This window comes from Pieris napi, chromosome 2 (assembly GCF_905475465.1).
Source record: "Pieris napi chromosome 2, ilPieNapi1.2, whole genome shotgun sequence".
NCBI lineage: Eukaryota > Metazoa > Arthropoda > Insecta > Lepidoptera > Pieridae > Pieris > Pieris napi.
Window position 1 is genome coordinate 12,957,808 of NC_062235.1, and position 22,372 is coordinate 12,980,179.

Consider the following 22,372-nt stretch of genomic DNA (forward strand, 5'->3'; position numbering starts at 1 on the left):
TTTTCAATTTAATGAATCACTTGTACCTCTTTTTTTAAAGCAAGGGGCTAAACCCTTGAATACACAAAGCCAGAAGGCTTGCATGTGTGTTGCCAGCCTTTTAAGAATCGGTACGATCTTGTCTTAAAGGATCCTAAATCGAACTGAGTCGAAAAAATCAATGGATAGTTGGTACCACATAGTGGTGGTGCGCGTCCAAAAAGTGCTTTAAAAACGCTAAGATGTGGAACGATCGTGCGGCAGCGGCATCGAGGTGAAGCAGCCTGTTGTCCTAAACTTCCTGATTAAAAGAAAAACATATAAATTTAGTTTGCAAAGTAAAGATATTCCGCAACCTAAATTGAAACTATTTCCCATAATGATATTACCATACGCTGAATATAATAACAGAATAAAGAGGTAGCACTTAGATGAAATTTTGCATAAGCAAAACTTGAAGCCAAGTGGGTTGTGCACAAAAGATGCTGGCGCAACATTTACATTACTTTGCAGAGTCGCGACATATTGTGCGTCTAAATAGTATTTTTATGATGCCTTTTAACAACGAAAATAAACTGTTTGTATTTAGATTTTTTCACTCGGATATTAAATTAAATAGCTCTTCATATTTTTTGAACTTGTCTTTGGTTACTATTATTATCTTGTAAGAAAAGTTTAATGTACGTAAAGTAGAGTCAAAAGTCATAATCATTTATGCATATAGGTAAAACATTGTACACACACGACGTCAAAAAAAATATAAATATATAAAATGCTTCTAAGGAGCTGAGGAGCTGCAACCATTGCACCATGTTCAATATGACATCTTAAGAAATAAATAATAATAAAATTAATTCAAAACAAAGATTTGTCCTCTATCAGCAGGAGAGAAATAGGAGCACGCACTTATAGTATCTTAGGCATGAGGCAAATAAAATATTTAATGTTTTCATTCAAATATAGTGTCCTGTTATTATGATCATATTCACTCTCAACTAGATTAATTTTAGTTACTATCTAAAACAACTTTCAAAAGCTATATAACAACACATAGACAGCGTCCATACTTTTAATTTACTAAATAGAATACTGTTAACACAATGTTGACTTCAAGTGCTTAGTTTGTTGCTTCTGTTTTATGAGTTTAAAACTAATGAAATAATAAAATAAAATACGCAGTAAAACCGCCACTTATAGCAGCTATGTGAAAGTTTATTGTGAGTGTAAAGTTTCATTTATTATCATATCAGTAGAATTTATGCATTTTTTTTTATGAATTAGGAGGCAAACGGGCAGAAGGCTCACCTGATGTTAAGTGATACTGCCCATGGACACTCACACTGCCAGAAGGCTCGCAAATGCGTTGCCGGCCTTTCAAGAATTGGTACGCTCGGTTCTTGAAGGACCCTAAGTCGAATTGGTTCGGAAATACTTCAGTGGGCTGGTTCCACATATTCCACATTGTAGCTGACAAGTGCTTGATTCCCGAAATATGTCTAGCTCATGCTTTTTAGGAGACTTCGGAAACGTCAATTCAATCAAAGATGAATCAACAAAAGGCATCATAAGAAACTGGATTTAAATACAACCTAGGTATAGGTACTTATATGTAACTGAGTATACCGAGTAAATGAGCTCAAGGGTGAGAAGATAAAACGAAAGATGAAATGATTGCGCGTTGCAAGTGTCAAGGGTTACAGAGATTCATCTGCGAGCGTTCGTTGACCAATGAAAATCAAAACACAAATCAAATCTCATTATTTATATGTAACAATTTTATACGTATAAACGTCAAAATTTAAAATATATGTAAAGACCTATTGGTCTAAGATCCCGCTATACAACGACCTTCACCGAGATGCTTATTTAATGAAACTTATTTTATATATAATTTAATATGTCAATAAATATAATCCATATGGGTTGCCTAGCAAATTTCAGTCCAGAGTATGTTTAATTAATTTTAAAAAAATATATTTTTTTCAACATTTCACCGGTATGATTATTAGATAAATTCTATACCAATCGAAAGTATTAAGCCCATAGAATATGCAAACGTTAGGTTGTTTTTAATCAATTAATTATTTATGTGTATATTTTTTATGTGACACTAAAGTATATATACATCTTTAGTATAAAAGAAGGTTATAGTGATACATATATAATACTACCCTGATTAAAAATATTGATTGAAAAAAGTTCAAAAAATTTACTACATGCAAATTATAAAAAAAAAAATTTTTTTTTAATATTAATTAAACATACTCTGGACTGAAACTTGCTAGGCAACCCATATGGATTATATTTATTGACATATTAAATTATATATAAAATAAGTTTCATTAAATAAGCATCTCGGTGAAGGTCGTTGTATAGCGGGATCTTATACTATATAATCTTACCTTTTCGTAAACCTCTGTTGCTTATTTGAATACAATTCGAAATAAAAATCTTTTGTTATTAAAAATTACAACAGAAAATGATGTGACGTAAAAATAAATTGGTTTTCTGTCCACCGGAGCGACGACTTAAATCACAATAATACTACTTAGGAATTAAATTAACTACTGAAATTACCTAATTATACTTTGCGTCGTGTGCATTGAACTTGTTTTCATTTAACAAGGCAGCTTAGAAGGAAACATGGAGTCTGATAATAGGTAAATTTAACTCAATACTAAGTTACTTTATATAAAAGTACCTATTGTTTTTGTCAATACCTACATAATTCAATATCAGCTTTCAATGACAGGAAAATTAAGCACAAACGCTCAATTTCATCAGATCGCGTTAGATTTTCATTTACATATTTGCTAGATTTAGATTATTAAAAACCAATTTTTCATTTATTTTTTAATTTTAATTGGAAATCAAACACGATATGTTTTTTTATTCTACTTAATTTTAATACGATTCTTTCCAATGTTTTCTATCATGCTACTAGTTTTTTTTTAAATATGTTACTATGTATATCACTTCAAACCATTAGTATATAATATATATTATATATTATATTATGTCGATTCTGTAAAGAGTTACAGTCCACTATTTCACAAGTTTATATGCCTGAAGTACAGTATAATTAATAGCGACGCCTCCAAAAGAAACTATCCACTTATTTCTGTGTTTCAAAGAAATAAAAAACCTTTTACCTTTCGTATAAGAGCATATTTTCAATTCAATACAGTTGTGGAGTCAATAGAAATCTATTTTTAGCTAACAAACAATTTGTACTGAGAAAAGCCGTGGTAAAGAAACGAGGACATTCTACCTTATATTTTTATAGCAAGAAAAACAACGTAGTTTTTGTTTTTTAATCAATATAATAGTAAATAGGTCTTTGTTTTAAGAATATACCAGTCAAAGAGTCTAGTTTTTATATATTCCTATATTACTTACTGTTCTTACATATTTCGATAAGTTTGTGCACAACTATATACACATTACACACGATCATATGTAGATAATGCTTTTATTATCAATCCTTTTTGTTTTTGTTTTATTGTGATAGAAAACTGTGGACTATATTTCGAGGGAATATAGCTCCACCACGTCATGAGAGAGAGGCCTCAGGCAGCAGATCTAAACAAATTAGTTGATAATAAACTAAGTCATAAAACAAGAGAAGCTTTTAAAACAAAGGATATTTTTAAAAAAATCCTGGAATAGTATTTTGCGTAGGTATATTTCTAGGAAATCAAGAAATAAATCATAAAACAAGAGAAGCTTTTAAAACAAAGGATATTTTTAAAAAAATCCTGGAATAGTATTTTGCGTAGGTATATTTCTAGGAAATCAAGAAAAACTTCTAAAGGACAAATAGAAGCAAATCCAATTATCTTATTTTAATTATACGCCTGATTAGAGTTCTTAGAAATAAGAAATATTTATTTTTAATAATGTTTACAAAACAATACAAGAATATTGTTTGGCTACTTAATTAAAGGAACTGCGTATTTTGGTATTTTAATAGCTGTCTAACATCAATTTGAATAACATTAATAAGATCAGTAACTTCTAAATGGGGTAGATTCTTCATTTATTTGACTGAAAATATGTTTTTGGCACATTTTAGATTTAATAAAAGATTCATACCGCTGGCTCTGCCACTCAAACGAGAATGTTTCGGAGGTCTCTGCGCCACCTCCCCTCCCAACAATTGCTGGCTTTCAGCTGCAGCAGGTCTTCCTCCACTCAGTCGATCCAGCAGTACTTAGGCCGACCAACTGCCGGCTCGGGTAACTTCCTTGACCTCCCGATCTTGGCCATACATTTATAACAGACCTTTGTACGCCGTTGGGAGTGAAGTAGGCTTCCTTCCAGGCTTTTTTGTGTATCGAACATAAAACGCCCATGTTTTCTAAAATTGCTTGCTTAATTTGCTGGTTAAATTTCAAAGACTATAGGCACCATTTGTCTTAATTCTACGCAGAGGTACTGCCATGAAATGAGTATAAACAATGTACTAATACTGATTTATCTGTGTAAATCAATTATTCCCGAGATGTGAATCTATCTTCCAGCGACAATTTCTCTAAAAGTATCTCGAAAGTCGCAAAATCCCAATATTTGCGTTCGACGCACTCTTGACTTTTCACCTCGAGACGACAAAATATTTGCAACTATTTCGGGAGTCTAACAGATTTAACGATTTATGTCAACGAATTCTTTGTAAGAAAGCATTTATGAATATATTATTCAGCCAGATCTTGATTTGGTTACTTTATTATATACAATGTCGTGATGGCAAGATATATTGTAGTTTAAATTGACGACATTTCAAATTTAAAACAAAATTATCGAATATATGATTGAAACGACATATACAATAATTACAAACTAATGAGGTTTGACAACACAGACTTTTTCCGAAAGAGAAGTTGAGTTGCTCATCGACTTGCATTAGGCGCAAACAACTTTAGCTTATATGTTAAACTTTAACTGAATGTTTTCTCTCAGTTTTATAACTATTACTAATAATAGGAGAAAATACCTGTAGCAATATACATAATAGAACTTAATCCGTGGTTACACAGGCTCTGAAGCTCGCAAGGACTCTGGGATGGACTAATGATATTTTGAAGACTTAACTTATCAATAGATTGTAATTATTGTCATTTAATTTATTTTCATATAGGCCTAAACCTATGATCTGTATTTAAATATTTAATCAATATTGTTTAATTATTTAAAATACGTTTTTATTATATACGAGTGCGACATTAGACAATGATGTACAGCCTTAATCTAAATTTAATGACGAAACTGTATACATTCGAATATTACGGTAATTCTAATTTCGTAAATAGCTCGGTGAATAGACATGCTATAAACAATACTAATTGTAGGGTATTTCAGTGAATGATGTAAAATGAGTCGAATTATTTATAAAGTTTGATAACCTTTAAACTATATAGATTATACTCCGAGAATTATATATTTATACAACCCTCGATAAGCTATGGCATATGATTGTATATATTTGTATTGATTGTTCACATATTTTTTCTTCTAAAGATTAGTAGTTGATCAGCTTTTTGTGCCTGTCATCCACAGATGAATGTGTTTTTCTAAGACACTTCGGTTTCCTCACGACGTTTTCCTTACGAATATGAATAAAGAAAAATTCAATAGTTCACAGACGGGGAACATTATAGCAACATTATATACTATTCATATGAGTTTCTAAGGATGTATTAAATGAACCTTCTCACAGAATAAATATTACGAGTTAACGAAAATTCATACGTTACAAAATTGTTAGTGAAACCTGACACCAAAAAATACTGATTACAATTAAGTTAAATTACTATCATTTAATACGTCAAAGAAAGTCGCGTAAACACACAGAAAACTTAGATTGAAATACAGAAAAACTTATCATTATTTTAGACATATGAGAGAATTGTTTTGCTGTGTACTCTCCATAGTTTAGAATACAGGAAACCTCTAAATATCGGAAGATTGTAATCCTAAAGGAAAAGCTGTCAATATATCCGCTCGCTTTAAACTTATGTAACATTGTATTGAGAATACTTTGCAGTAGCGAATATATTTTGCCACAAAATTGCTCTTGCTATCTAGACAACCATAATAACGATATACTAGGTTTCTGTAGTCATTGTACCACATAATTTAGTAAATAAATATCAATATTAATATTTTTAAACTTCTAATAAGACTCGATTAATGAAGTCTAATTTATTTAATGCAATTGATCATCAGTATTAATGTATACAGTTATTTAAATCTATCTTAGTTAAAGACAACGCAGAACAATTACATCTAAGTATTAAAATAGAATTAGAGATTACGTCACTACATTGGGAATTGAGATCGTGAGAGCTATTTTAGCATTCTGGTCAGGATCGTACATTCAGTATCTGGATATTTCGGCTCCTTCATTCATGGAGGCGCGAGTTTGCAAGTGCGTAGAGGGCGCCGCCCGCCCAAGCCCTCCCCGCTCTGACGTCAATCCGATACCTCACTATAAATATAGGATGCCAAGCACGCCACGGTATTAGGCCTTTACTTTAATCTATTAAGATTTACTTTTAAAGAAAAAAAGTGATTTCTTTAAATGTGTAAAAGCTATGTCATTAAAAGACAATACTAAGATTTACTTTACTTTAACTATTTTTAGTATAATTGAATGTTCCAATGGTTGATAATTAGACGTAACAAATATTTGTTAAAATTGACTTTATTTTTATGTGATTTATTGTTTATATACAATATTGTCTTTAGTTTTCACGAATACTACACATCTAATAAATTGTTTTATGTATAAAAAGTTTCTCAAAAAATTATCTCGTACTTATCACAATATTTACATATATCGACCTCTTATAATAATAAAAATTTAATACATATTATTTTAATGGGTGTCCAATATAAAGCGGCTAAGTTATTTATTTATTTACACTTCGTTGCAAATAAAAGAAACACAATTCATAAAAATTATAAGGGATGCAACGGGCGGCCTTATCCCTAATAAGCGATCTCTTCCAGGCAACCCTAGGTAAAGAGAAAAACTAAAAAAAAAAAGAAACATGATGCGTGCGAGAAGTGCAGAACAAATGTTATATAAAATATATATATATATAGAACCTTAATCTAAAGTAATACAAAAGAAAATATTAATAACAGACTAAAAACTTAAAAGCTAATCTTACAAATTCATGAACAAATGAGTTATTACACTTATAATAAAAAAGCCTTTTTAACAGATGTGTTAAAATTCCTATTATTTATCTTCGATTTGTGTCTAGACATTATAAATAATGAACCAATGTGATAGTTAATAATTTCATATTTTACACAAATAAGCATTTCTTACAAAATTAATACACACATTATTCTGTGTTTTTATGTAGTTGATGCAATGGCTGTTATTTCTTCAAATTTGATTGTCAGATTATTCGAAACGCACCTCAAAGTTCAATCACCTTTAGAAGCGTATGACTTGTTCGAATATTGATTGCGCACCTCATTGTATGATTACGAAACGTATGTTTTGTTACATAACAAGTATCTTGTCAAACACATAATATTTCACTTGCTTAAAGATTTAAAAAATGAAGTGTGTATGTAAAATGATAAGGATGGTCAATACACATTGAAGCCAAATAGATTTACGCAATATAAATAATAAACGCAAACGTTTGCTAAAATATTTGTATGAAACCAGAAGTGCTGTGAGATTTTTCATGCAAAATGTTTACGCTGATATCAGCATTTAATGCATCGTCATAACTAAAGCATTTATAGTAGCGCTGATTTTTTATTTATTTTTAAACAAAACTTAATTACAACAAACACAAACAAAAATGGATGCCTTCCACAGATAAAAAAGTGCGGCTTGCTGTTGCAAGCGAAATTTATATAAAAATAACTGCAAAACAAAAACAAATTTATAGTATTTTCTTATCTTATACACTTTCCTTAAAGAAGACTTTAATTACAAGATTAAAGTAAATCTCTGTAATTAAAACATAAGATTAATGCTCGAATAGACCGAGAAATTTGATGAATCACTCATTTTGCAATATTAAAAGGAATGCTTTCAATGGACTTCCCTAAATTATGTCCGTTTACCTGATGCCAAGTGATATTGACGCTCATGGTCACATGGACACTTCCATGGATGTTGAAATATAATTTCGCAAAATATATTTCAACATAAAATAAAGACGTAAATATTCATAAAATGTTATTGGAGCTCGTAGTTTTTAGTTTATCCTATTAGTAGAATAGCCGGCCGGAACATTACAGCCTCTGTTATTACTGATTGTAGGATAAGGTTATATTTGATTTGAAAATACCTTTTTCACATTTTAATCTGTGTTATATGGTGGGTAGCAATATTATATAATGATAATTAATATTCAAGAAGTAACGTTTATTATACTAATTAAGTTATCTATAAAGCAATCCAATTTTTCTTAGTAGATATTATTCAGTATTATATATTTATTTAGTTGATGTTTCTTGCGCAGTTTACATAGGATGGTTTAAAAAGATAGATAGTTACTATTAACTATAATTAATTATAGTTTAAAATTTATGGATATTTGGCCATATTTGATTGATTCGTGTACCTACTATGGATTAATTTTAGTGATAGGTTTGAGTCGCATCTTTAAACAACGCAAAAACATTAACGCAATTTTTATATTTGGATAATGTGAATAAAAATGTTTTCATATTAACTATGGTTTAGTAATTGATTTCTCATTAAGAATAATATATATACTAAAGATAAATATACAAGAGAATGTCATAATATATACCTTACATATCATTAGCAAAAAATTTGGATAGTAGATGAGAAAATATATTAGATAAAAATAATATATTACTGAATTTAAATAAAAGTATTTTTTAAATTCAAATGTTAGAGGTATTAGACGCGATATACTAGTCTTCAATAGTTTAAAAGAATTCGATCGTTTGAAATCCCTTCTATTACATGTAACCGCATTACGCACGTATAAAGTCGAATGACGTAATAATTTAGGTAAGAAAAATAATAAAGAAGAAAGTTAGAAAAAGTTAGGAGCGAGCGTGCGTACTTAAGATGGCTAATTTGATTTTATTGTGAAAGTTTGCGTGTTATCTGTAAAGTCCGTGGAAATTCCTTTACAGGAATTGTACAATACCTGTATAAAATATAAAACTAGTGACTTAAGAGAGATTTACATCTTATATACTTGGAATCTGGTTTAATCAAGCTTTTGTTTTCGATATTGATTTGATTATCCTTTAATTCAACCCAATTGTAGAAACGGTTTTGTACTCGTAACACTACAATCTAACTTATCATATAGTCCCATTTGTCTCTGATACTCACATATGTGTTTTCGCTGTTCACTAGAAACAGGCAATTATTTTAGTTAAAGCCATTTAATTAAATATGATGACTTGAGACTGTTTAATCTGAATATAAAGCAGCTTGAAATCATTTATTTAGCTAAAGTTTTATTATGAGTTGAAAGCAACAAGTATTCATTGTTTAATTAAATTGTTTTTATTCCTCATCTATAAAAAGAGTGTTCCTAGATTGGTTTGCGTGCAAAGTCACGACTATCATGTTTGTTTGTATCCAAATATAGACGATTGTTTGTCACACGTAAATAATACATTACCGCAGCTACTTTTCTTAACAACTTTTTCTTAATGCTTCTTTTTGAATCAATGTTTTTGTCGTATTTCAAATAATTATTAGGACATATTGGTAATTTGTCTACTATTAGGCAATAACCAGCAACTCTAATTAATAACCAAAGTAGAAGAGAAAATTATATTTTTCGTAAATGTTTGATAGAACATTATAAAAACGTAATACTCATTTTATTAAATCCGCTTTCTTAGGACGTTGTAATCTAACTTTATGAAGATTTATTTTCTTCTTAATTGGGATTTTATTTTAATTAGCTTTTGTACAATATATTTCATTTATTTACGCCAGAAAATCGTTTTTAACAACTTTCTTAAAAACCTGTAATAATATACATTTATGTCACGACAACTTTAATTAACAAATTTATTCTTTGCAGGCAGATCCCGCATAACTGGTGCAGCAACTCATAATTCAAGTGTCGCCGGTCAAATAATGTTGGGCATGGGCCCCGGTTACGTAGGCCTCTGCACTTAGTGGAGGGAGATGCGACTGTGGGGGGCGGCCACGGTCAACATGCGGGTGTGTTGCATCACGACTGTTTTAGCGGCGCTGGCGCTGCGCTCAGCCGCCGAACCAACACCCCGCCGGTACCCGGCCGAATGGCACGCCGGACGTGAACTGCAAATCCGTTCACGGCCGCTACATGAACTTTTCGAATCGGATACCACGGCCACTGAACCCGAACGGAATTACGCCTCACCGTTACACAAAGAACGACGACGTACGCGTACCAACAAACGCGCGCCACGGCTTCCTGGTGAAGTTGCGAGCCAGATGATGCTGAGGGCCGCACGATCTGGACGACCCTACGATGTACCTCAAATAGGTGAGTGAATTATGTTGATATACTTCTAGCGTATCTAATAACGGACTGAGCTATTACGACTTCCGTGTAGCTGTAGCAGCCGGTCCATGTATATAATTTATCCATTTATATATACTCAAATGTTGATAGACAATTTAATAGTAAATAAATATAATAACTTAGCCCTGTTGCACCGTAACGCGCCAAAATAAAATTATATAAGTAATCATATCTGTAGTTTGGAGAGGTGTTAGACTGTAATATGTTTATACTCCGTAACTATTGACTAACTTTGCCTCATAAGAAATATTATTTAGAAATAGTTATGATTTGGCATTCTGTTAAGGAGGAAGCTTGTAGTTTATTGTTTATCAGAATGCCAAATTGTAAAATGACTGCTTTACGACTGATTTGAGCGCGACCGCCGCTATGAAAACCACCGTGTGAGTTCGAAAAATGAGTTACAGAATCGCAAGGCTGCTCATTAATTACATTAACAAACAAAGAAGCAAAACATATTCCACAGGGATAGAAGTCCGATTACAGAAATATAAGTTAGCAAACCCTTAACTGAGCGGATCTTTCTCTCTATTGCTCCATCATCACTAAATGGCGCTATTTTACAGCGTCGTCCCTGGCACAACGTCGGTTTACAACTTAATTAAAATTATATTTTACATATTAAAGTTACGAGCTCAAGTAAGCAGGCGTCATTCTCGGAAGTAAACTTGTTACAACAAGGATTTTTGTTTTATGAGCAACCTCTAAAGTTTTCTCGTGTATATCTTCTTAACTAGTTCTGTACATTACGATACACTATTCTTGTTTATTAAAATATATATTAAATAATAGTACTTTATAAGATCAAGGATATTTTTAAAATGTATTCTATAAAACGAGTGGTATTTTTACTTTCAAAACCAATCTCCTAAAACTTGAAAGAGCCCAACGAGCAGTATTAAAAGTAAGCCACTCCTCACCGCTTCTTTTTCCCACCAAAGAGCTTTATGCCCTAGCCGATGTATTAACAATTCGTCAATTATTTATTCTGAACACAGTTCTAAAACAACATCATAAAACTAGTTAAGACCCCGATTTAAATATTAACAAGCGGATAAAACATAAAGTTTGCTGTTGTATTACAAAATGGACAACTTCTTTCTCGCAAAGGTTCTTTGGTTTCCTCGGCTGTTATTTGTATAATAAATTAAACGAAAAAATTAACATTTACCCACTACCCAAATACAAATGTAAAAAAAAGGTTACTACTTGGCTGAAGACGTTGAGTTATGATGAAACAGAGGATCTAATAACTGTCATTCTGTAACAGACCCACTCCCCCACACATATACACACACCCACGCACGCATACACACACTTAGAGAGAGAGAGACACACACACACATACACACACACATACACATACACATACACACACATACACACACACACAAACACACACCAAATTTATTTTTAAGACTCCGTTTGCAATGTTTTCTTTAGCACTTAATACTTATTTTCTTCTATTGTAACCTTTGACAATGACATGATTGTACGCGTTCCGGTCCGGTGGTGGAGAGGCTGGTTATCTGTCACTCAGGTCTCCTGTTACAGAGACCAGTCTCTCACATACACTTCCTAATGTTATAATCTTAGTTTAATCATAAAAACCTTATGTATGTGAGAGAAGAAAATAAAGATTATTATTATTATTATTATTTTCATAGATACCCATTATTCGATTAAATTCTAGCACTTGCCACCATAAATATTATCTAGTTGATCATTAATTTCATCGTTTGTCAAAGTCTGTCAATCGATGCAAAGCATTACTGATTCATGAGCGGTATTCGATATAATGGATCCTAGTTAACTAGAATATTCATCGTCTTATCAAAACTTGCGCACGTCCTATTCAATTTTAAGATAACAATCGGTCTCTCTATAAATGTAACTAGAACTTGGCTACAGTATCTTTTAATATTTATTCTTTGCAAACCCTTTTATATTTATTAATATAAGAACGATGTTATTTTGTTAACAAACTACGGACATATTGTATGTTTATTTGCATAAGATTTCATTACGTAAATCTACAAATTTACAAACGTTAAAAAATTATAGGAATTCTGAAAATAGACAACAACTGAAATTAATTTTAAGTTCTTTATAAAAATGGAAAGCAACACCTTGTGGCTTCATCGTGTGACATTCATCCCTGAGATCGTTGGTTTGACCCCGGCTATGCACCAATAGTCTATGCGCTTTTAACACTCGCTCGTACGAAGAAGGAAAGCATCGTAAGGAAACCTTCCTTAGACCCAAAATTTCGACGGCGTGTCAGGCACAGAAGGCCGATCACCTGCTTGCCTATAAGAATAAAAACAAACGTTACAGATAAAGAAAGGAAAGGCCCAGACCTAAAAAGTTTGTAGTGCTAGATTTTTCATCCTTAATTTAAATATTTATTGTTTATTTTATTCTACAGTAATTAATGTATCATGCTGAAATAGATAATAAATACCTGTGGGAGTATTGTCTAGCCAGAGCTTACTTCCTCCTATTTTATTTATGGCACCAGCTGTAGTTCATTGAACTGTAAGGTGTTATATTCTTCGAATGAAATTTCGCCGTCAAAATTGAGAATGTAGTAAAAGTTATTTATTTTAATTAACTGCCACATTATACTTTTTATTCAAATGTTTGATGAATTAATATGTATAAAAATCATACATTTTACCTATATTATACTTACGTATATTGATAAATCTTTTCAGGAAAACTGTATTAATTAAGTTAGTGTATGAAGAGAGGTACCTATTAAATATACAAAACATTACTTTTATTAGAAATAAATGATTATTAATAATCATTTGCAAAAAAGCCTAACTAATTCTGATATAAACAAGTCCCTACTAACAATATTTTATTTTTAATACCATTAATAATACGTTACAATATCCCTTTGGGAAATCTATTTTTTTCCCTAACCTTCAGCTTGTAGAGGAATTAAAAAATCGTGTATTTTTAGGAAGGCACGCTTTTGTGAAAATTAACTGACATTGATGAACCACTTGTTCAAACAAAATTTTAATCGAAATACGTATACGTGTGTGTCATTTTAACTTCAAAATGTTAACTTAAAATTTGAAGGGGTTCAAATAAACTTTCTCAAAACTATTTTCATTCTTTATGTATGTTCATTTGTTTTATATTTCATAAAATAGATTTTTATTCTAACACTTGAAATTTGTTCTCGTTTGTCCAGATAAGCCCATAACTTTGTTAAAACATGTTGTTCCTGGTAAGGCTAATTTGAAACTTGTTATATTTTAAATCTATACCATAATGTGATTTTTTAACCATCAAATACCCATCTCTCATACGAGTACGTCACAATGTCCCTACACGACGGACATACATAGTACAACATTAGCGTTTTATCCGTTATTTAAATATAGTAACAAGGTAACTACTAAGTAAGCGTTGATGGCTTGAGTAATTATTTATCGGGTTTTTTTTAGTATATGTTTTAAATATTCAAATGCAAGAGAGTATTTTATTTATTGGTATTAAGACATCAGGACATTGTAAAGATCGCCGAAAATATTTTATTGAAGAAACATATTTCTATTTATGTAGAAAAAACACTTATTGACAAATACAATATATTAGCTGTATTAATTCCCGACAAAAGTTTCTATATAAACGTTAATCTAATTGTCTAACTTTACAATCTTTTGGAAATACTCCGACAATATTTGATTTATGGCAAACTTGCAACTTTGTATCACGTTACTCTTGTATACTTTTATTACAAACTTAATATCAGTAAATTATAAGCTAATAAATATTTAATTTATACGTAAATTATTCTTGTTGTTTTTATTGACAGTATAATTATTTAAATGAGTTATAGACAATTTTATGCCCCAATAAATTGAAAAATAACCCTTTAAGCGGTTACGCACTTAAGTGTTAACTTGTAATATTCCGATTGAAATTAGCATAAACTGTAGCGTAGCCGCTGATTACTCCGACAATGATGAATTTGCCACTTCCGTTTTTCGTTAGGGTTTTATTGTTAACACATAAGATTGTAGGCGATATACAAATATATTTCAACGGTCCTAATTATTAATTTAGTTAAAATGTGTTTTTTTATATTTATTTATTAGTATAAAACAAAACCCTTCGACAATATAGAAAGCCAAAACAGATTACATAGAGAAACAATATATTTATGAAATAGAAAACATAAGTACAATATATAAAAAAAGAGTGTGTGTACTTATGTACACGCGTTAGAAGTTATTGGTGTGTGGAAAAAAAATAACTAAAATGCAGTAGGGATTAACGATAAATATTAAAATTAATCAATAAAATTATTATTAGTAAATACTATCACCGTTGTATATGAAATTGATTTAATAATAACACCAAAATAATATTTATTTATTCACACTGTTTAATTGTACTGTTACGAAACACGTGTTCTTAATATAAAAATACTAGAATATACAACTTGAACATAGTTATTATCGATTTTCATGCCACCTAGAACTGACTTCATTCTGTTAATTTTGTGTAACGGTGCGCGCGCATCATAAAATTTCACTCTCATAAATTTTTCATAACGCGCCTAAAGAAGTATAACTTCAAAAAATAAAGAAAACTGAAATTTTACATTGTGTGTTGTTTCTGTTTCTGTTTCTGACGTGACGTTCTCCTAATAAATATCTGCAGCTAATATTTCCAATTTTAAATATAATCATATGATACGTTTATTTTATAAAAATAGTAAAAACTGATGAATTATAATTAATAATAAATTTATTCTAATTTCTAGCTTCTTTGAAGAGAGAAATTAAGCTCTCGTTTCATTACACGAGAATAAAATTTTCATGTAAGATTACAAATTAATTTCATGCTCATTTCAACTTGAATTAGGTGTATCATATTCTTATTACATTTTAATACTCTCTTGGTAGGCTTTATGAATTCAGTGTAACAAGTTCTAGGTTAGATTATATGAGCCTATAGCCTCGTTTTCTATTTTCCGTATATTGCACATGGTCTCGTTAGTGTGACTTTTTTAAATCATACTAGCTGACCCGGCAAACGGCATAATTAGTATATTATTTTTAGGAAACATGTTTCCAGTACAATAAAAATAACTATACAAAACTATATATACAATATTAAAAAATAGGGGTTGATCGTAGAGGGGTGAAAATTAGGAGTTGTATGTATTTTCGTATGCTGTATCATAAAAAATAAAAACAAAAAAAAGTCTAAAAATTAGTTTGAAAGATAGAAAGTAGCCGATTTTCAGACTTACTGTATATGAATATAAAATTTCATTAGAATCGGTCAAGCCGCTTCGGAGGAGTATGGGAACCAACATTGTGACACGAGAATTATATATATAAGATTACATGACGTCAACACTATATGGTTAAGACTTTATATGTCAGAGCAGTGGCGATACTGTCAGTCGTCACTGTCATATCATATATGTCACAGAGCTCATAAAATAAAAACGTCAAAGTCAAATTAGTTCAAACCGTCAATACTCGTATCTACAAGTAAAGGACTATTTATAGTGCGGGTCTCATGATTATAGTTATAATCTAGATTTAATTATGCCATAAGGTCAGGTAACTTAACACGTGTCTACTTTACTACTCCCATGATACATACGAAATGTTAACACAGTTAATTAAGCTAAATTTAACGATTCCTGTCCCGAACAATCTAGAATAATTTGTATATAATTTAATTTTGAGTGAGTGTTTTGGATTACATACAAATTGTTATAATTTTTTTAAAGAATAAGTTATGATAGAACCGAATGTCTTTTGTACTAAATGAAATAAATAAGAATACACGTGAAGTTTTTGGTATCTTTTCAGAATTTATCATTGGTTTAGTAAGTGTGTAATAAGTTTTTAAGATTTTTATCTTCTTGAAGAAATCATACGTAGTACGGTTCGAGTAGTATAGTTGAGATTGCTTTTATAACCTCTGAATATTGCCGTAAAAGCACCACTACGCTTTCAGCCTATAATAATTGCCGGAATGTACCTCCGTACATTCTTTCCCATGAGAACATTCCGAAACATTCTATTGTCATTTCCACCTAGGAATTTTCCTTCACTAAAAGGCTGACAACAAAAAAACTAAAATCCTAATATATTATACCAATATTATACAGATATGATTATTTCTTTGTTGGCATTGATTAGGCTCCGAAACTTCTTGACTGATTAGATATATTCTTTTACCACCTAAGGTGTGAAAAAAATACTAATAATAATACCTATTTCGCGTACCGCGCAGAAACTTATAATAATAGTGCAAAGTGAGGTAATACCATTGATATACAAAAAACCCAAGATGCACAGTCTCATATAAAAGTAACGCTCGAAAGTGTCCCGAAACACTATTTCTGTCCATAACAGTATATGTTACAAGCATATATTATTGCAAAATCAACCTTACGCGAATTGCTTAAAGTTGTTATTACAACGCAGTGTATACGTACTTAAAGCAATAAAATTTTACGACCGACCGTGGTCGGTAGGACAAGGTATTGAGTGGAGTCGAACATGACTTTTTTATTTACAACTATTTAACATAATTTTAAATTTATCCGACTTTTCGGGTGCTTTACAGCGTGAGTGGTCACGGTGACTAAAGACAAAAGGTGTTGGATGTTAAATAGTTGTAAATTTATAATAATACATAACTTTAATCCGGTTAAAAAGTTTTTTCTTTAAATTAAAAAAAAAATTTAAATTGGCTACCTCCTGACCCACACTTTATATAGCGTAAATATATTTGTCAAAAACTACACACAAAAAAGTTCAAGAGTACATAAATTTATTTATAAAAAAAAACACAAATAAATAACATCGACTCCACTTGTAGACGCGAGACTATTTGAAATGAGCGCACAATTTAGAATGTTGCGCTCATTTTTTGAGGACGTTTTTTTGACGTTGAGTGTGCATCTTGGGTTTTTTGTATATCAATGGGTAATACAGATTTATTGAAGACATCAACATTTTCATAACGAATTTACAAGTCGATTTACCGAGGAAGGCTGTAGCCGTCACCGAATAAATACGGTCAGAGCGTAGAGTCAGCTAGTGCTTTTGTATATATACGTAACTAGCCGTTTCGCGCCCGCTTTGCTGGACGAATTAAAATAAATTTTATGTTTCATTATTTTATTTTTTTTCATATTTTTATTATTCTTCTTTTTAACTTCCCGCTAAGAAAATTGAAATATTTCGAAAATCGAGTTTTTAACAGATGTTGACGTTTAGAGGTTCTAGGAAGCCTCCCCGAATGTTTCCGCGGTGAAGTCCGTATGGATAAATTTTCATAAAAGTAAAACAGCAATAAAAAAGGAAGGAACGTTAGAATTCGAAAAATAAATAGCCATAAACCATCTAGGAGAAATGGTGGTAGTTTCATGTCGATACGATCAGTGGTTTAGGCGTGATTGAGCCTCAAACGAAGACCATTTTCATTATATATATATAGATAGGAAAAATTTCGCATCGAATGGTGGTAGTTTCATGTCGATACGATCAGTGGTTTAGGCGTGATTGAGCCTCAAACGAAGACCATTTTCATTATATATATAATATATATAGATATACTTTCTTCGTGAACAAATACGCCATAATGGAAAAGTTCTATTATTAGAAAGTATTAAGATAATACATTACTATAGTGATTGTATGGTTCAGTCACGTCCGAGTACGTGAGATTTACTCAACATGTTCATAGCTCAACAGTGCCACAGTGATAGATATGGAGCTAACTTTATGAGAATATAATCTATTTATATTTAAATAAAGAATCTTTAACCAAAGACAATTCTATAGTTGAGCTCACGGATTATAGTTTACGTTTATTATAGCGTGATTGTACTAAAGAGTTCCTGAGAGACACAAGTACTAAGATAGTTATATATAGGTTCCTATACCAATGTGGTATTAACAAAAACTTAGATTTTAACAAAAATATTTTAAATTTTGCGTATTCATGAATGACCATGTACTGTATGTAATCGTACCCTAACCTTATTATTATAAGCCGTATTATTTAAAATGAATGTTTAGTTAATAATATAATATCGTAATACTTGTAAAATTAGTCGAGATCATTTCAGAAATGTTCAAAGAAAGAAATAGAATTCTGTAAATTTATTTGGAATGTCGTGGCTACAATGGGCCATTAAAGCCTCAGGTGTGCCCGTAGCAGACAGGTTGATAACCCCAAGTTCTCAGCTTTAAGTGGCTATACGACTCTTGTTAAAATTTGACAAGAGATAAAGAAATAAAAAGAAATATTAGGAATATATAATCAGAGGTTTAGAGGTTCGTAAGGTGTAGTAATGCATACTTTATTTTTAATTATTATAAAAATATATAAACTCCCGAGTTTATAATGTTTTCGTTGAAGATTCTTTCATAATATTTGTAATAATAGGTATTACCAAAATAATTGAATCTCATTAAAATCGTATGTACGTTTTCTACAATCCAACTTTTCCATTTCGCTTGTGGATATTAAAAATTACAGAGATCCCTTTTAAGTATAAGCTCCTAAATTTTAGTTGTGTATTTGGCTAAACACTTCTATCGTGATATACATGTAAATACTTGTAGATATACTCCAAGTGTTCATATACTTAAGAAGTCAAATTATTTTATTTTTATTTATTTATGGGCCTTATCGCTCTTCCAGGCAATCATCGTGAGAGAAAAAACATGTGTATACTTTATGTATACGCGTTAGAAGTTATACTTCTTTGGCATAACAAGATAAAAATCTTTTAAAAAAATTTATCTTTCACTTTATTCTACGTTTGTAAAAAAAACTACACTAACATAGAAATACTCTCATTATCTATTCCAAACGCGTCAAAAGAAGTATAACTTAAAAAAAACTAAAATGATGACTATAGCTAACTTCAGGGTGTCAGTTTTTATGTGACGGTGTAGAAATTTACTCACATCATTTTTCCTTAACGCGCCAAAAGAAGTATAACTTCAAAAAAAAATTAAATAAGATGCTTACCTTATTTAATCTAATGCGCAAGAAGTGTAAAATACGTAAGACATATAGTTATTTAGATAAAACTAATGGGACAAAAAAAAGCAATTAAAACATATGTAAACTGTGAACAGGACAATAATATAGAAAAGACACGAGAAAAATAACGGTTAGCCAAATGAAAGGCGTTTGAAATAGCAACGTTTGCGCAAATATAGGATGTTGGTCATTCTCGTTACTAAACTACGGTAGAGATAGCATTACAAGCTCGGACATGCATTAAACCAACCAGCAACCCGGAACTCTCTAAGTAATTACCCCATATTAAACGACAATTATACCGTTTGTTTACTGTTTACCCACTATAAGTCTAAAGATAAATTATTTAAATACTGTATCACCGTAAATGTTATAATTTTAAAAATATACCGTGTATCTAAAAAAAGAAACATTTATCATAAAGGAGGAAAGAGTTTAAAAATAAAGGCGTAATATTAATATTACTTTAACAGGAAAATTTTAAGCGAAATAAGACATATTTTGGAAAGTAATAAGAAAACCTTCTTGATTTTTGAATCGGAAATATAATTTATAAGACTCTTCAGACTTCTGATTATTTATTGAAAGTGATTTATGGCTGACGTGAAATTTTCTTACATTGCCACAGCTTTGTAATTTGTATGATCAATAGTCGATCCAAATATTTTATTAAGAAAATGTAAATAATATTTTACCAACAGCTAATATTTTCTTTGGTGTTAATGCCTTGTTTTAGCTGACTAAGATTGCCAAAAAGTGTGTAATAATATAATTATTGTAAAGGATTTTAATTCAACTTTAATTGGTGAAGTACTTTGTTTGGTTAGGTTAAAAATTCAATTAAATTAAAAAAATTGGTAAAACTTGCTTTTAAATAAGAAATAATGTGACGAAACAAAACAGATAAAGGATATGTTCACCACATTCGTAACTTACGTTTAAGCCAAAAACATATATTTTATTTAAATTCAGTGTAAAATGGTAATAATAAACTTGTAAAAGTACACCTGCTTTTACCAAATTTAGTTAAAATTTCCACGATTTCAAAAACAACAATTTCAGTGGTTAAGATTTGAGAGAAATTCCAGTTGCTATATCGTGCTAAGCCGATTAGGTAGTTCTAAACAATGTGGCATTGAGACGTGCCTGCGGTAATAGGGCCTTCCGAGTGGCGAGCAGGTGCTCACCGGAAACAGTGAACGTACCTGTTGCATAATACTAATAGAACGGACAAATGAAAACCTCGGAAACTGAATATTTACAGATTAGCATTTTTCCAATACAGACGTTTAAATACAATTTCACTTTCACAGTTTTTTTTTCTATTCATCACTATTACGTCATAAATCATTTTGATTTGTGTTACCAAAAAAATATATTTTATATTTTCGTTTGGAAATACATAAAACTTTAAAAAGTAATATAAAATATGTAATACTCACAAACCCTATTACTTAGTACTAAAATTAATATCAGTATGGATTACCCTCAATTACCTGTCTTCATAGAAATGTTTTGTATGACGTAGATATATCATTTTCAACACGACACCAAAAATACCCATATCATTATTTCACTTTGTTGAACTGAAAGAGAATTTCAATCATTTCTTGAATCCATCGAGAGTGAACAAAGTAATTTTATAATAACTATTTACGCTTCAGGGCGTGCAGTCCTTGATACTGGATTTGTTTGGAAACAAAATTAACAATATCCTAATGGACTTTGCAGATTTAAACAAGTTAAGCTTAAAAGTTAGCTGATTGAATTTATAATGTCCGGTAGTATTTTGGGCCATTAGATCATGACATATTCTTATTTGTCTCGTATATTTTTAAATGTAGTTAAGTCGGTTACGTTTACTAAATACAATTTTAAAGAAAAACGCTTTTTACCGGATTAAAGTTATGTATTATTATTATAAATTTACAACTATTTGACATAATTTTAAATTTATCCGACGTTTGTTTTTTTTTTTATATAATTAGCCGGATCCTAAAACGAGCTTCTATTCATACAATTTTCAAGCCGCACAAGAAGATTCAGCAATTCCTAAGACCAATCAAAAGTAACACCCCATTGCAAGATGCAGGTATATACAAACTGGATTGCGACTGTGGCCTGTCTTACATAGGGCAAACTAAACGCAATATGTCCAGCAGACTCAAAGAACACATTGCAGACATAAGACATAGACGACACACAAAATCAGCAGTCTGTGAACACATACTAGATAGGCCTAATCACTACATACGCTTTGACCAACCGAAAGTACTTGCGAAAGAGAAAAGATTCTTCCCAAGATTGGTACGCGAAGCCATTGAAATCAAAAAACACCCCAATTTCAATAGAGAAGACGGCCTAAAATTGTCAAACACCTGGGATCCAATAATATCCAAATTAAAATCTCAAAAAGAAAAACAATCCGCGAAAATAGAGGACACCGTGAGCCATTTTTGCCAAAACCCTCCATCTTTTAGTCGATACCAACTCCGGGGAAACAAATACAGATAAGGCAACTTTCTCTGCAGCTGTGATACCTTTTGACATTCAACATCTTTTGTCTTCAGTCACCGTGACCACGCACGCTGTAAAGCACGCGAAACGTCGGATAAATTTAAAATTATGTCAAATAGTTGTAAATTTATAATAATAATACATAACTTTAATCCGGTAAAAAGCGTTTTTCTTTAAATGTGTAAAAGTTATGTAAATCAAAGACAATACTAAATACAATTTTCTTAAATCATGTTACATAGTACTCATGATAGTCATCTTAATTCGGCTTTCGT

The 22,372-nt window shown here is 30.8% G+C and overlaps 1 protein-coding gene across 2 annotated transcripts in view; it reads left to right on the forward strand.

Moving 5' to 3' along the window:
- Window positions 1–22,372, forward strand: part of LOC125062789 — an 85,575-nt gene that overhangs the window by 18,323 nt on the left and 44,880 nt on the right. Inside the window, exon 2 of one of the 2 annotated variants that reach the window (XM_047668958.1) lies at window positions 10,038–10,487. In XM_047668958.1, the coding sequence (XP_047524914.1) occupies window positions 10,145–10,487 (343 nt within the window). In that variant the 5' untranslated portion in view covers window positions 10,038–10,144. The remainder of the gene's footprint in view (window positions 1–10,037; window positions 10,488–22,372) is intronic. The other variant, XM_047668950.1, reaches the window with a different exon arrangement.